Here is a 13,985-nt window from a genome sequence, read left to right on the forward strand (position 1 = left end):
GGCAGAGGTAAACCACTGCCCTGCCGAAGGAAAGGCTAAAGCATGAACTCGGCTGTTATCTGGCCTCTACAACATTACTTGGCCAGTCAGCTCATATACACTGGGCGGTCACCTTGGAATCAGATATAGTATGTGCTACTTTTTGCTTAATTGGCGTTAGAGTCTATTGGAAAGAAATGTGGGTCCCAAATGTGGGTTTCCATAATTTTGCTGATCATGAAGCATGTCTTGCTTGCTGCTGAGTATTGCCTAGACACAAGATGATGTTTAGCAGCTACAAACCTTTCCAAGAAGATGGTTCTTGTGTTAAGCTGGTGCTTGCACTTATCACCGGGGCAATGTGTTTTGACCCATGCTCTGTCTGTTCAGTAATGTGCATCTCAATGGCTTAGTTGGCAAAATAATTCGGAGATGATGATTGCTTCCCTTTAGTGATGCATGGGGTGTTTGAATGTGAGTGCATGAATGTATGTGCTGTCTGTTCCAGCTGCCCTGAACGTGATGCGGACTAACAGTTCAGCATTTACAAAGTGTAGAGCTCATGCGCTGCTCGAGACGCTTTGGCAAACATGGCTATGACTTTGAACACATTGATTGTAGCGACATAAACTGAAAGTCTGTGAGTGAGGCTGGGGAGGGCAGAGTGAAATGTATATTGTGAGTAACTCCACTCTAACAAATCCAGCTCCTCTTCTGAAACTCCTGAGTAAACACTGTACCTGGACCTCATAGCTGACTGTCAAAATCCTCAGCCTAGGCATACAGAAAGGATTTCCTCTTCCTTTCTGCCAGCCCTCGGCTGCACATCCTGCTTGCTCTGCATTGCACCTGCTTGTGAGGTGTAGTGCAGATGTCTGTAAGCTCCGCGCAAGGAAGGAGCATTTGAGTCACCAAGATGCGTGCCCAGTCTTTTGGTCACTGATGTATGACGACTTATTTTCAACTGGTTGTGTCCGCCTTGCGTACATTTGAACTCTGATTCAGCAATAACTCAGTCAGCTGCTTAATTCCTAAACTGTAAATGAAGTACTGAACACACATGTTAAGTATACTGCAGAACTAAAATTAAGACTTGCTCAAGGACTTTACTAAATTAGAGCCATGCTGTGTGTGTACTACATCAGGATTGACAATACCACATTCACCTGGACTTCTCCATCTTCTGCTTCATCCTTTCTTAAAAAATTCTTTAATAATTAGTTCTTTAAAGAGTTTTGAAGAAATGCTTCCCTAAGAAAGGATGAGCGTGATAGATCACTGGAGCTGTAGTAGCATTCTGCGCTGCAGGTAAATTTTGCTCAGATCACACCGTGTGTAGTAGCTTTTGCACCTGCGAGACATCCGTTATGACTGTTCTCCTGAACTCTCAGCAGTGGCAGACACATCCTTGTAGCCTGGTAGAACTGGAGCTGGCGCGTGGGCTGAGTGGCCACAAGAACTAATAATGGACATCAGTAATGGATATCAGTATGTCAGTGTGTCTGTTACTGAGTAAGACATGGTATTTCAAATAATGCTCTATAAAGATAGGTAAACCATTAAACGTACTTCCAGCGCTTACTGAAGTGTCTTAACTGTACAAATATTGGAAAACTCTGTCGCTAGTAAAGCGATATAGCTTAGCGTATCACATTATCACGGTGAGTCTTCATTTTAGAATATGGAGAGTTGATGGAAAATGCGGAAGGCAGAGGTTTACTAGACAGTTGAGCATTTTCTGTAACGTATCTTTATTAAAGATACGCAGCGTAAGTTCATTTAGAGCTCTCTGTATGATTTCAGCCTATCTCCTACTTAGTATTCAGCTTTAAAGTGGGAAGGACGCACACAAAAAATACTTAGGGCTTACATGCAACGTTACTGTTGCTGCATTTGAATACCTTTCAGCTGAAAACCGTGACACGGTATCGCTGGGTTTGTTGACTGGAATTGAAATCTATCATCTGTGCAGTTAAACTGGGGACATGCCTTTGCTTTTCATAGAAATATTCAGGTTCTTGGCTGAAGGATCGAAGGCCTGTTGTGGTCACTTGGTGCTTTTCTGTCTGTTGCTAGTGGTCTAAGTAGCTTCTCTTCTTAAGTGCAGTGCCCTCTGATGCCCCCGTCAGAGGGGGCTACAGCTGGCATAAGTGTCTTAGGAAAGCTGAGGCAAGAAATAGTCTGCTCTTCCGATGCTTTCTTGATTACTTTAAAAAGACGGAGTGAGAGCCAATGTTTAGGCTAATACTAATGACAGATGTCTGCTGTCCTAGTTTGTGGACTTGCCGTTAAGTATTTAGATGTATTCTGTCTTTGGAAAGGAAGGAGGGGAAAGAGAGGGCAAGGTGCAAGTGAATAATTTGGTAAATATATAAATCTGTATTATACAGAGGAGGCTTTATTTAACTCCCTTCCCAGCCCCTAATCCCAAGTGATTAGGGGGAAAATAGCACAGAAATGCTGTGTCTACAAGTAATAAAACACTGTCTAGGAGTCCTTCCAGTGAAGCAACAGTCTGAGCTCATTAAGCTGCTTATACTAAGTGCCTGCTTTTCGTTTCAGATTCAACATATGTACCGCTGTGCTCGAGTTCAGGGCCTTGACACTAGCGAAGGGCTGCTTCTCTTTGGGAAAGAGCATTTCTACGTGATTGATGGATTTACAATGACAGCCACCAGGGAAATACGGGATATTGAGACGTTGCCTCCAAAGTGAGTGGATTAATAAAGAGTTTCAGCCATCTTTAGTAGCTGGACAAGAAGTAATTAATGAGATTGTTTGAAAGGTAAACTTCAAAATAACGTCAGATTCAGAAAGATCTCAGGAGCAGTTTCCCCTGTAGTCACGATTTGCTAAGTGTGGCATGGTATACTGTGAAAATAAGCTGTTTCTGTGACTGCAGTATCATCCAGATTAAAAAGATAATTTTTTTAGTGTATCCTCTTGCAATTACTTTTCTCTTTCCTGTTTATACTCATTTGCAGGATGCATGAGCCAATCATACCCAGGGGAGCAAGGCAAGGTCCAAGTCAGCTCAAAAGAACCTGCAGCATTTTTGCGTATGAGGATATCAAGGAAGTACATAAAAGGAGATATTTGTTGCAGGTAACTGATCACTATGTTTGGATTGAGGGGCCATCCTTGGGATTTGTTGACAATGCCATCATTTTTTAAAGATAAATAAATGGGTATCTGATGAGTATTTGGAAAGTGAAGCTGTTCGCTGTGGTGCTCAAGTCACGCATCTGCGTATGAACATTTGGCTTACCGTGGTTTAGTTTACTGGGTGAATTAGTGAGTTTTCTTGTTCTGAAGGTAAAACAGCTGACAGCACTAAGTGGAGGCTGCTTCACAGTAATTTGGTGTCGTGCGTTGCCAAGTATAACTAAACTGGTCTAATTCTGATCTTCAGAGGTGACAAGCACATGCATTACTGTTGACATCTGTTTGTCGTCTTTGTTTTCAGCCAATTGCAATCGAAGTTTTCTCAGGAGATGGACGGAACTATCTTCTAGCTTTCCAGAAAGGGGTTAGAAATAAAGTTTATCAAAGGTATTGTAAAACAAGTCAAGTTAGAACAACTTAATCTGAATATTTGTTAGTATTGATGTTGAACCATATTTAAGCCTATAGTGTTCTGAAAAGCAACAAGCAGATTGAGAGAGTGGTTGGTGCTGGACAGTGATTAACCTGATAACAAACTTTATGCTGCATGAAAGAACCATGAGGAAGTGCTGCTGCATGCGCATGAAACCTGCTGCATGCATTTGGTATGAGATAACAGCAGTCTGAGTGTGGGTTTAGTGAGAAAGGGCCATTGCAATTTTGTTCAGGACTTTACATAGCTACCCCAAAAAGCCTTTAATTGTACTAAATGCTCTTCCAAGCAGAAGATGTGCATAGGACAGAAACACTAATCTAATTCTTTAACTGCTGATACAGGTTTTTGGCTGTAGTACCATCTTTAACGGACAGTTCAGAGTCGGTGTCTGGACAGAGACCAAACACCAGTGTAGAGCAAGGGTAAGCGATTCTCTATACACAATCTCTGTAGCGCATTGGTTTCAATTGAAGATACTTGCATTAAGTTCCAGATTCACTGTAAAGTATAGTACCCTCATTTCAAATAGGGGAGTACCAAAATAAATAAATATGACTTTGTTTCAGTTACTTTAAATACGCTAATATAATTGTCAGTATCGCTATATATCTTTCTACAAATTCTTATATGCTATCAGGATTAACCCTATTAGTGTACAAACCTATTCTGAAAGGCATTTGAGTGCAAAAAGCATTTGATTTGTCCCAATTGTTAACGATACTTTCCTGATCTGTGGCCTGTTTAGTATACTTGTACTTACACTGAACTGTACATTTGGTGTGCATAATTTTAATGGCCTGTATTCAGAAATAAAGTAGGTACTGCTAAAGCAACAAAGTAACAAACCTGTGGTGTTCTAATTGTTATAATTTACAAGTTTTAACCTAAAGCTTTGAATTGTATTGAAAAGATGCAACCCAGCTCTTACTAGTCAGTCAAAAACTGCTCTTCCTTCTTCCCGTTAGGTCTGGCTTGCTTAGCACTTTAGTTGGAGAAAAATCTGTTACTCAGAGGTGGGAAGTAAGTATGAAGATTCTGGTTTTTGCATTAAATTCCACGTGTTATAATGATACATAATTAATGCATAAGAGTTACTCCTCTTAGTCAAAAAGGTGGAATATGCTGCTATAGAAAAATCTGTTTCAATGTTGTGGTTTGTAATATTTCACGTTATTATAATTTCATGAGAAAGAGAAAATTGTTCCACCATTAAAAATGCAAGAGGTGGGATTGCAGAGGGAAGGAAAGAGAGAGCATTGTAAATATTGAAGTGAGCGTTATATGTTTGGGGAGGGCTGAACTCCTTGGAAGTCTAGCAGTTTAAACACTTGGTTGCTGTAAAGTGAACACAAATGCTGTTATCTGTCTTCCTTAAGAGAGGAGAAATCAGTAATTTCCAGTACCTGATGCACTTGAACACTCTGGCGGGCAGATCCTATAATGATCTCATGCAGTACCCTGTCTTTCCCTGGATCCTTGCAGATTATGATTCGGAGGTAAATAAAATGTTTTGTCACCCTAGTAGTAATTTTTCATGTGTTCAAGATTTGCTCATGCTATACCTGGTTCACGCCGCCTTGGTCAAACCAAGGTGTGGATTTTTTTGCCCCGTTGTTTGATTTCATCTGTTTTCTAATGTCCAGTCCACCCTCTCACTGGGCAGGATATTAGAGGGCCCTGGCAGTCTCCGTGGAGGGAAGTCCTTGTCTGTGGTGATTTTACTGACGTTATTTGACTCTGCACAGAGATGGGCTTGCATGCGCAACACGTTCTAAGGCAGCTTCCTCTCCTTTATGTAGGGACGTGAAAGGCTGCAGCGCTTTCTTTAAGTCTTTGCGTTAGCTTTCTGCAATATATCCTGAAGGACGTTATGCCACAGAGAAAGCGCGCTTGTCTCTGCAAGCCAGACTCTGCAAGGGGCTACTAGGAAATCTCACCCCAAGGTGATGAATTTGGTTTTGAAAAATGTGAAACACCCTACTAAAGCTTTTGTGGACAGCTGTTGCCACCAGCCAGACCATAAAATCAAGTATTGTTAGGTCTCCTGTGGAGTATTCAAGATCAGAATTAGGGGGATGGGGAACACAATGAAGGGAGCAGGGCAAAAATTATCCAGAGCCCAGATATGATTTAAAATAAAAACACTGACTGTGTTAGATCAGACAGAAGGATGATTTTTTTAAGCCTATCCAAATGAGCTGAATGATTTCACCTGCTGACGATGTAGAAACCAAAGATCACAGCCTTAAGAGGTACGTGGTGTTTAATAGTGATGAGCAGTGCTGAAACTTTTTAAAATTGGTGTCCATTTTATCTTAAAAGGAGTTGGATCTTACGAATCCCAAGACGTTCAGAAACCTGGCCAAGCCCATGGGAGCTCAAACAGAAGACAGGCTAGCCCAGTACAAGAAACGATACAAAGACTGGGAAGATCCTAATGGTAGGTAACGATAAGTAATACCCTGCAGGAAAAGGAGATGGGGGGCATGTGCCTGTCATACAAGGGAGGGAGTCATGGGTTTTTATAATATGGGTCAAGAGGTCTGGATGTGCAGACCTTTACCATGGTTCTCAGTGATTCTCCCAAAAAATATTAAGTTAAAGCAGAGGGGTGGATCGTTGGGGGTTTTGTTAGTTTGTTTTAGTCCAAACAGCAGCTTTTGTTTATATGTAAAAAAAAAAGTTAAGACTTTTACGTGTTCATAACAATTTAGTGTTTATCTGAAGGCTAGCGCAGGCAGGCACATGAAACGCGTGACTAGCCGTCTCTTTAACTAATACAGTTTGAGTGCCGCTTGAAAGAAAATAAGCGGTACAGAGAAACGGGAACACGTCTGCGTTAGCAGTGCTCCAGCATTATCTTAATGTATGGTTTTTTGCTAACTAATCAGCATATCTGATACCAAAAAAAAGGCCTAATAGTTACTTTTAAAGTATGTAACACCTCAAAATGAGATGCAGTTAAATTATTTATTCTCCATTTTAGAGTTTCCTTAATAGTGAAAATAAAATATATGTCTGACAAAGCAGCTATCTTGTCAGATACATTTCTTGTGTGCTTTTATAGAAGACGTAAGCCTAAATAACTACTGCAGTGCTGTTCTGTATCAAACACCAGCAGGTAGCAAAGGCTTTCACTTATAAAAATGAAAGAGTATATTCCATATATATTTATGCACGCTTTTTGCCAGGAAATTAAGAAAGTAAAAGCTGAACAAAATCTGTAGCCATCAATTCTGAGGTGCATTTGCGCTCAAATTGTTAAGTCCACAGTACCAGAGACTAAAAGTAAAAATGCCCCTTCAGCAGAAATCATCGTAGCTGTATTGGAGCATTTCAATTATTTAAAATATAAAATGACTAACCATGCAGTATTGCTGGGCAGAAGCCGGTTGAATTACAGCTGCTGAACCACAGCCAAAACTTAAGTGTTGGCCGTGACAAAACGTAAAGTTTGCGGACATTCAGTTCCCCAAGAGTGAAAACTACAAATTCCAATTCTGAATGTGTTCAGGGTCACAGAGTGTTACAATGCAGCACTACTTAAATTTATTAATTTTTTCATTTAGTGCTGGTTCTGTCACTGAACTGTTTTATTTCCTCTCTGTTTATGATTTTTAATTTTCTGTAGGAGAAACTCCAGCTTATCACTATGGGACCCACTATTCATCTGCCATGATAGTGGCTTCCTATCTGGTCCGGATGGAACCTTTTACTCAGATATTCTTACGGCTGCAGGTAAAAAGTGCAAGATTGCACTTTCTTTCCTTCCTGCTGTATGTTTGAAACGTGTTGAAGAAATGTGATCAGTCTACTTTGTTCTGATCGGATACTATGAGCTGAGCAATTGTTGCCCTGGGGTGCCTGATGTTTCTTTATAAAAGATGTGATGGGATTCACGATCGTTTTTACAGTTTGAACATTTTGGAAAATTTAGGCTGAAACAAATATCTGCAGATGAAAACCAAAACAGGTTTTATTGTGGAAAAGTTTATATTTCTAATCATATTTGCTTTGCCTGTTACTGGAAAAATCATACACCAGTTCTTTAGTTCTGCGTTGCAAGTATTGAAAGATTCCTAGTTTAAATGAATACCTCCCTCCAAAGAGCCAATTTAGTACTGAGTGTTAAATTAAGCAAACGTTTGTACAGCCCGTGATCTTTAGGCAGCCTGAAAATCAGCTGAGTTTGTAACACTGCATTTTAAATATTTTCCTAGGTGGAAGCCATCAGACAGGAATACTTATTTTCTTTGGAACAGCGTTTCCGCTGAAGAGGCTAAAATTTGAAATAGGACTAGATGTCTCTCCCTTTAAAGTGCTGTAGATCTGCAGCTTGATGCTTGACGTTTACTACTATTGCACATCAAAAAAAAAAAAGCGATAGCTTAAATCCTTTTTCTTAGAGGAAGATTGTTTGTGGCCAGATCCCCTGTGCTGAGAGATACTCCGATGCTCATGCTTCTCGCTTCACCCCGCAGGGCGGGCACTTTGACCTGGCCGACCGAATGTTTCACAGCGTGCGGGAGGCTTGGTATTCGGCGTCGAAGCACAACATGGCAGACGTCAAGGAGCTCATCCCGGAATTCTTCTACCTCCCCGAGTTCCTGCTCAATTCCAACAACTTCGACCTAGGTGGGCAGAAACCGCCGGTAGCGTTGCTTGCGGGTCCGAGAGCACCGCCTGGCAGTCTGACGTGAGAGAAGCGTATCATAACACGCGCAGAAAGGGATGTGCTTAACGGCAGGAGAAAATGATGGATGACTTGCACATTCCCGCATTAAAGGATAATCAGGACTATTGCTAGCATTTCTTGATATACTATATGCAGTGTTATATTTGGAAGCCTAAATTGTTCAGAGCTCACTGTTTCATCAGGAATAGCATAGTCAGAATTCTTATTTCAACTATGGTACCTCCGATTTTTTTTTTTTCTTTTAGGTTTATCAAATATTTTTCCAAACAGTGAGTGTCCATTTTAGGCAGTGAAGGAAAAGGTTTTTTTCTGAGAATTGTTAAGCAAGACATTGAAATATTGGGAAAAAGTTTGGGGGTTGTTTGTTTGTTTGTTTGTGATGGTGGTGTTTTTAAACTGGTTTTACACACTCAAATGGTCATGTTTTACTTAAGAGTTTCTCTGGATTGTGTTCTCCTTCATGTAACGTTTAGCTCTGTGATGGTGTTCGCAATCTTTATTGCACTTGTTTTTAAGCCTTGTAAAATCTTTTGACTATCTTGACTTTAAGACCTTCCTCTTAACTATTTCTAAAGGTTTTCTTGAAATGTGGCTGTTACCTTTTGCTATAACAGTAATTTGACAGGAGTTAAATTTCACACACCTATTGGCCACGTGAGATGAGTATGCATTAGTATGTACATCGGTCTTTATAGTGGCATTAAGATCTTATCTTCTGAGCTCTGTGCTGTAAATCTAATATTAATAATAAGGATTAATCAAGTCATTAATCAAGTCACTGTTTTAACAGCCTAAGATCCTTAATTCAAAATATATTGCAAGAAGTTAGAAGCACGGCCTTACAAAAATAAACGAAAAGGAAAAAATCCTGTATAACACCTCTCCAAGTATATTCACACAGAAGTGTAAGCCCGTTGCCATATACACATTGAAGTCTTGTCCATTTAGTTCCATATTAGATAATTTTGGGCTGTGGCCATCAGATAAAGTACTAGAAATTCTTCACCGACCTTTTGGATCAACAGTGGGAAAAATTTCTTCTGAGCTCCTGTTAGAAACTGTGTGATACTTTTGCCTATGTTTCTTCATAATTATTTTCTCTCCCCTTTCCCTCTCGCAACTGAGAGGAGAGGAAAATAGTCACAGTCTGGTTATGCCAGAAATGTTTCTCTTGGAGCAATGTACTGCCTCTAGGCCCCTGTGAACTTGGAGATTTGACCGCGTTCCTCAGAATTAATAAGCAGTGTGGAACTGGCTCTCGGCAGCAAAAAACAGTACAGGAATGTAGCTGGGGAGTCTAAAAAGAAAACACCCCATATTTTTAATAATTGAAACATGCCCCAATCTCATGTTCACAGTGGGAGGGTGGCTATCCTAGACCCGGATGAACGGACACGTGGTCAGGTCATGGCCAGGGAAATCACCAACGTCCTTGGGTACAGAGCTTGTGAGGGGTGCTTATTAGTTCCTTGAGGTCAGTAAATAATTACTTAGCCTGTACTCCCTTGAAGTGTAGCCATTTTCTTGGGTAAAATAATAATTCCATTCCTTGAGATGGAATGTTTGCATTGCGCAGGAAATAAATTCTGGGATGAAATGCTGTTCCACCAAGGCTTCGCAGTGCTGTTTGATGTTACACCATTTCATGCCAGGATTTATTTTCCTTCAGAACGTACCCAGTTGACGTGTCCATTGCTATATGCACACTAAAGAGAGGCCTAATACAGAAATTATGTTCTCTCTTTAATTAGAGCTGTCGCATTTATTCAAGTTTGTCTCATGGAATAACTGTTTAAAGTGGAAGGCCGGAAGTGGTCAGGGAATGAACCTCGCTGCAGTGATTCCTCCCACTGCAAAATGGGCAGCTTCTCTGGCGGCAGCTTCTCTGGCAGCAGCTCTTGGTAGCAGGGCTGGCTGCTTCAGTGCAAGCTAAATAGATAAAATGAGATTCCGGTCTTGCAATAGCTGCTGAAGGCTGTTCTACTGCCTACTTTCATTATCCTTCCTGCACAGCAGTGGATCTTCCCTGTGATAGAGAGAGAAAAGTATAAATGTATTTAAATAGAAATATTAAGACAAAAATCCGTGTTCTAAAGAGCACTTCATTAGGGAAGCCAAGGATTTGGAGTTCAGACTGTATAGCGTGAAGCTCTTGAAAGAGGGGGAGGGGGAAAAAAAAGTAATGTTAATCTAATAAACTCCCCCAGCTAGAAAAAATGTTTGTTTTGAAGAGCTTGCTTGTAAACGTTACCATCATCTTCAAAAGTCTTAAAAAAAATCTTAACTCTTCCTCTTTGCTTTTTCACTCTTGCAAGCAATCCTACGTAAACAAGCATGTATGAGGCAGAATTTTTCAGGCTTTATCACCTGAATATTAAAAATTACACTAGATTTTAAAGAAAAGATAGACATTTCTTGCTTTTTAAAGGCAAGGCATTATGATTTGATATGTTGTTGTTTTTTTTCACTGCTGTTGTTACAATGTGGTTTCAGTTCTTGTTTTCAATTTATTCATTTATTTTATAGGTTGCAAGCAAAACGGCACTAAGCTTGGAGATGTAATACTCCCCCCGTGGGCAAAAGGAGATCCTCGTGAATTTATCAGAGTTCATCGGGAGGTAATTTGCGTTTTGATAATGACAATGACAGTAGAAAATGTCAGTGTGAGCTTCCACTTCATAGGAAGCTCAGCATGATTCATGCAGTCGCTGCTACTAGCCAGTCCACAAGTTCTGCTTTGATAGGTAATTATTGCAAAAGTGTGCAAAACTGGTGTTTCCTCCACTTCCTTTTTGGCTAGGGATTAAGTTCAGACAAGAGCTATTTAAGTGAGAAGCTTTATAAGAGTATATCAAGAGTATTGGTATATATTTGGTGTATCGAGAATATACCACAACGTATTCTGCATTTTTCCTTATGGTGAGCATAGTAGACTCAGCTAATGACTGAGGTGGTCAGTTTTAATGCATGCTCTTTGAATTTCAGGCTCTGGAATGTGACTTTGTGAGCGCACATCTGCATGAGTGGATTGACTTGATCTTTGGCTATAAACAGCAAGGTCCTGCTGCAGTAGAAGCTGTAAATGTCTTTCACCATCTCTTCTATGAGGGGCAAGTGGACATATATAACATCAATGATCCATTAAAAGAGACGGCTACCATAGGATTCATTAATAACTTTGGGCAGATACCAAAGCAGGTACACAGCTATTAAAACTCTTATTTGGCAGATGACTTTCTGAGTGAACTGTGTAATGCATTAATAAAGAGGAGGAAAGTACTGGAGGAAGGAAATTTCCTGGGAGTGAGAGTTTGTCCATAAATATATTTCCAGCGATGTGAAATCATTTATATTTCAGTCATAAAAGTGATGAAGATAAACTTGAGGTTTTGCTCATGAGATTGGAAGTATCTTTTTTTTAATTTCTTCATGCTCTTAAAATAAAACTTGAAGAGATCATAGAGAAACTTGGAAAAACAAAATCAGGCAAATGAGTATGTTCCTGCTGCAAAGCATAGCACTTATTTTGGGGAGGGCAATTATTATGGGGGAGGGGGCACTGAAAGTGCAATTTCTAAATAATGCCTAGTGTTTAGGTGTGTTTAATTCATCTTGAAATGAAATAGTTGATATAATAACAACATCTGCTTCCTGTTTTAAGATCGATTTGTTGGAGATTTGCAGGGGTTAGCCACACCTCTTGAATTTGGAAAACCTGATGAAAAAGTTTGAGTTAACAGGATTGATTCTTGTAGGACAGCTCTTTAGCTCTGGGTCATGAACTAGGAATACGTAGACGCATTGTAGGTGCAATTTTTTAAATTTAAAAGTTTGTGTTCTCTTTAAGAGATGATACTAAATAATTAAACCTATTGGAAGTTTGCTGTGTGGCTTTTGTGCAGTAGGCATTTCTGTAAAGTTTCCTTTTTGCCGTCCAGTGGAATTTATTTAAATGTCATCAGTTATTTTTTTTCATTCCTTGAACTGGTGGAAACCATAGGTACCCTCAACATTTCGTTGGGAGCCCACCCCAAGTGTTGGCTTCCCAACGCTTGTTGGAGACTCCAGATTGCAACAGCACGTAGTATTTCAGCACAGCCATAACATACTTCAAAATGTAGGAAAAATGAACAGAGAAGTAGCGATGAGAGTGACAGGGCAAATGTTAGAGTTTTTAATGAGCACCTGATTTTTAGCAGTTTATTTGAAATAAATGGAGGGGACCACTTCCAGCCGTCTGTCTCGTTGCTTGGGAGGAACACTAAGGATCGCTATCTACCCTTTGTGGCTGCTTTTCTCCTTTTTCCTCCTTGTTCTCTCTTGATAATCTAAACTGTATGCAGTGGCAGTGGAGTTTTCTCCTCTCAAATAATCATCGAAAGTGACTGCACGGTAACGCTGATCATACCTGGCCCAGCCGAAGCAAGATGATCAGGTGAAGGTTGGGTCTGAGAGCAGGGCAATAGAAGGGCATTAAAGCTGAGTCCAAGTGAGTGCCTGAATCTTAAGGTGTCTGTTAAGGACAAACACGTGCTCTCTGGCAAGTCTCATCATATGATGCTTTGCTAGAGGAAATAGCAGACTGCAGGAAACGCAGGGGCACTTCAGGGTTGGTTATGTCACTGCAGCTATTTTGGACTGTTATCATTTAGAAATCTGAGAGTTTGAAAAATGTATGTCATATGATACTTTTTTGGGTCCAAGAATGGTGTCCTGAGTGTCCTCGATTCAGATATCCCCCTTCTTGTGGGGAGACCATCCCAGCTACCATTTCTGCTCCCTGTCAAGATGTCATATCCCAAGGAAGGACTGTCGGTCTGCAAGAGCTTTGTTTTGTAAACCGACGACAGGCAAGTGTCGTGGTGCTGACAACCAAGCCAGGCGTCATACGAAGGTGATGTTACCTCCAGTGCCACAGCAGACCACTGATTTTTCTTGGGGCTGACTTCTATCCATCTCCCAGCGGGCGATGCCAACAACTAGAGAGAAATTTGGCATCCAGTGGGAATGCTACAGAAGCTAGTGAGGATTTGCATGGGTAAGGACAAAACGCTCTTGAGATCCGAGGCACCAGAGCACCTGCAATGCTGAGTAGGTGCTCAGCACCTCTAGAAGCAGCGTCACTGATGGGATTACCAGGAGTCTGAGCGTCTTGAGAAATGATTCCTCTCCTTTGGTCATTTTTGGTGGCAAGGGCTCTTGAAGCACATGTTCGTGTTCAGAGTTTTGTTGTTACCCTCTGTGATTTTTCCATGGGGAATCTAGAGCAAGATAGCTCAGCGACTCGGCTGCTAGGCACTTTTTCACTCCTTGCCGCATGGAAGTGTAACAAGAGGTCCGCATCCCCTTCATCCTACCTCTTTCCTCCACTAATGCCCATGGTAGTTCAGTTTCCTATTGTAAGGCCAGGGTGCAAAGCCATCGAGAGCTGGTGCTAGGTTTGGAAGAGTGGTCTCACAGGCTCTGCCAGCATCCTGAGATCCCACTTTCTAAACAGTCCAGTGAGGCAGAGGGGAGTAGGTGAGAGGAACCCAAAGGAGACAGGAGTTATTTTTCATGCTGGAACTGGAGTACTTTGAGATCCGTTGTCCATGTGAACATGATGCGATGTGCCCTCTCTTACCTTTTTCTCTTGGGCCAGCCAGACGGGATGCTGTAGTTCAGGGAGAGCTGAGGCACATACGCTCGGAGTATGAAGGGTAACAAGCA

At 41.0% G+C, this 13,985-nt stretch overlaps 1 protein-coding gene across 7 annotated transcripts in view; it reads left to right on the forward strand.

Annotated features, from left to right (window-relative positions):
* WDFY3 (WD repeat and FYVE domain containing 3) overlaps window positions 1-13,985 on the forward strand; it is a 194,717-nt gene that overhangs the window by 165,840 nt on the left and 14,892 nt on the right. For all 7 annotated transcript variants that reach the window (XM_068941507.1, XM_068941508.1, XM_068941504.1 and 4 more), the window contains 11 exons: window positions 2,542-2,690; window positions 2,964-3,084; window positions 3,446-3,531; window positions 3,922-4,002; window positions 4,546-4,600; window positions 4,957-5,076; window positions 5,903-6,020; window positions 7,212-7,318; window positions 8,062-8,215; window positions 10,803-10,894; window positions 11,262-11,474. In XM_068941507.1, the coding sequence (XP_068797608.1) occupies window positions 2,542-2,690; window positions 2,964-3,084; window positions 3,446-3,531; window positions 3,922-4,002; window positions 4,546-4,600; window positions 4,957-5,076; window positions 5,903-6,020; window positions 7,212-7,318; window positions 8,062-8,215; window positions 10,803-10,894; window positions 11,262-11,474 (1,296 nt within the window). The remainder of the gene's footprint in view (window positions 1-2,541; window positions 2,691-2,963; window positions 3,085-3,445; window positions 3,532-3,921; window positions 4,003-4,545; window positions 4,601-4,956; window positions 5,077-5,902; window positions 6,021-7,211; window positions 7,319-8,061; window positions 8,216-10,802; window positions 10,895-11,261; window positions 11,475-13,985) is intronic.

This window comes from Struthio camelus, chromosome 4, assembly GCF_040807025.1.
Source record: "Struthio camelus isolate bStrCam1 chromosome 4, bStrCam1.hap1, whole genome shotgun sequence".
In the NCBI taxonomy this organism is placed as follows: domain Eukaryota; kingdom Metazoa; phylum Chordata; class Aves; order Struthioniformes; family Struthionidae; genus Struthio; species Struthio camelus.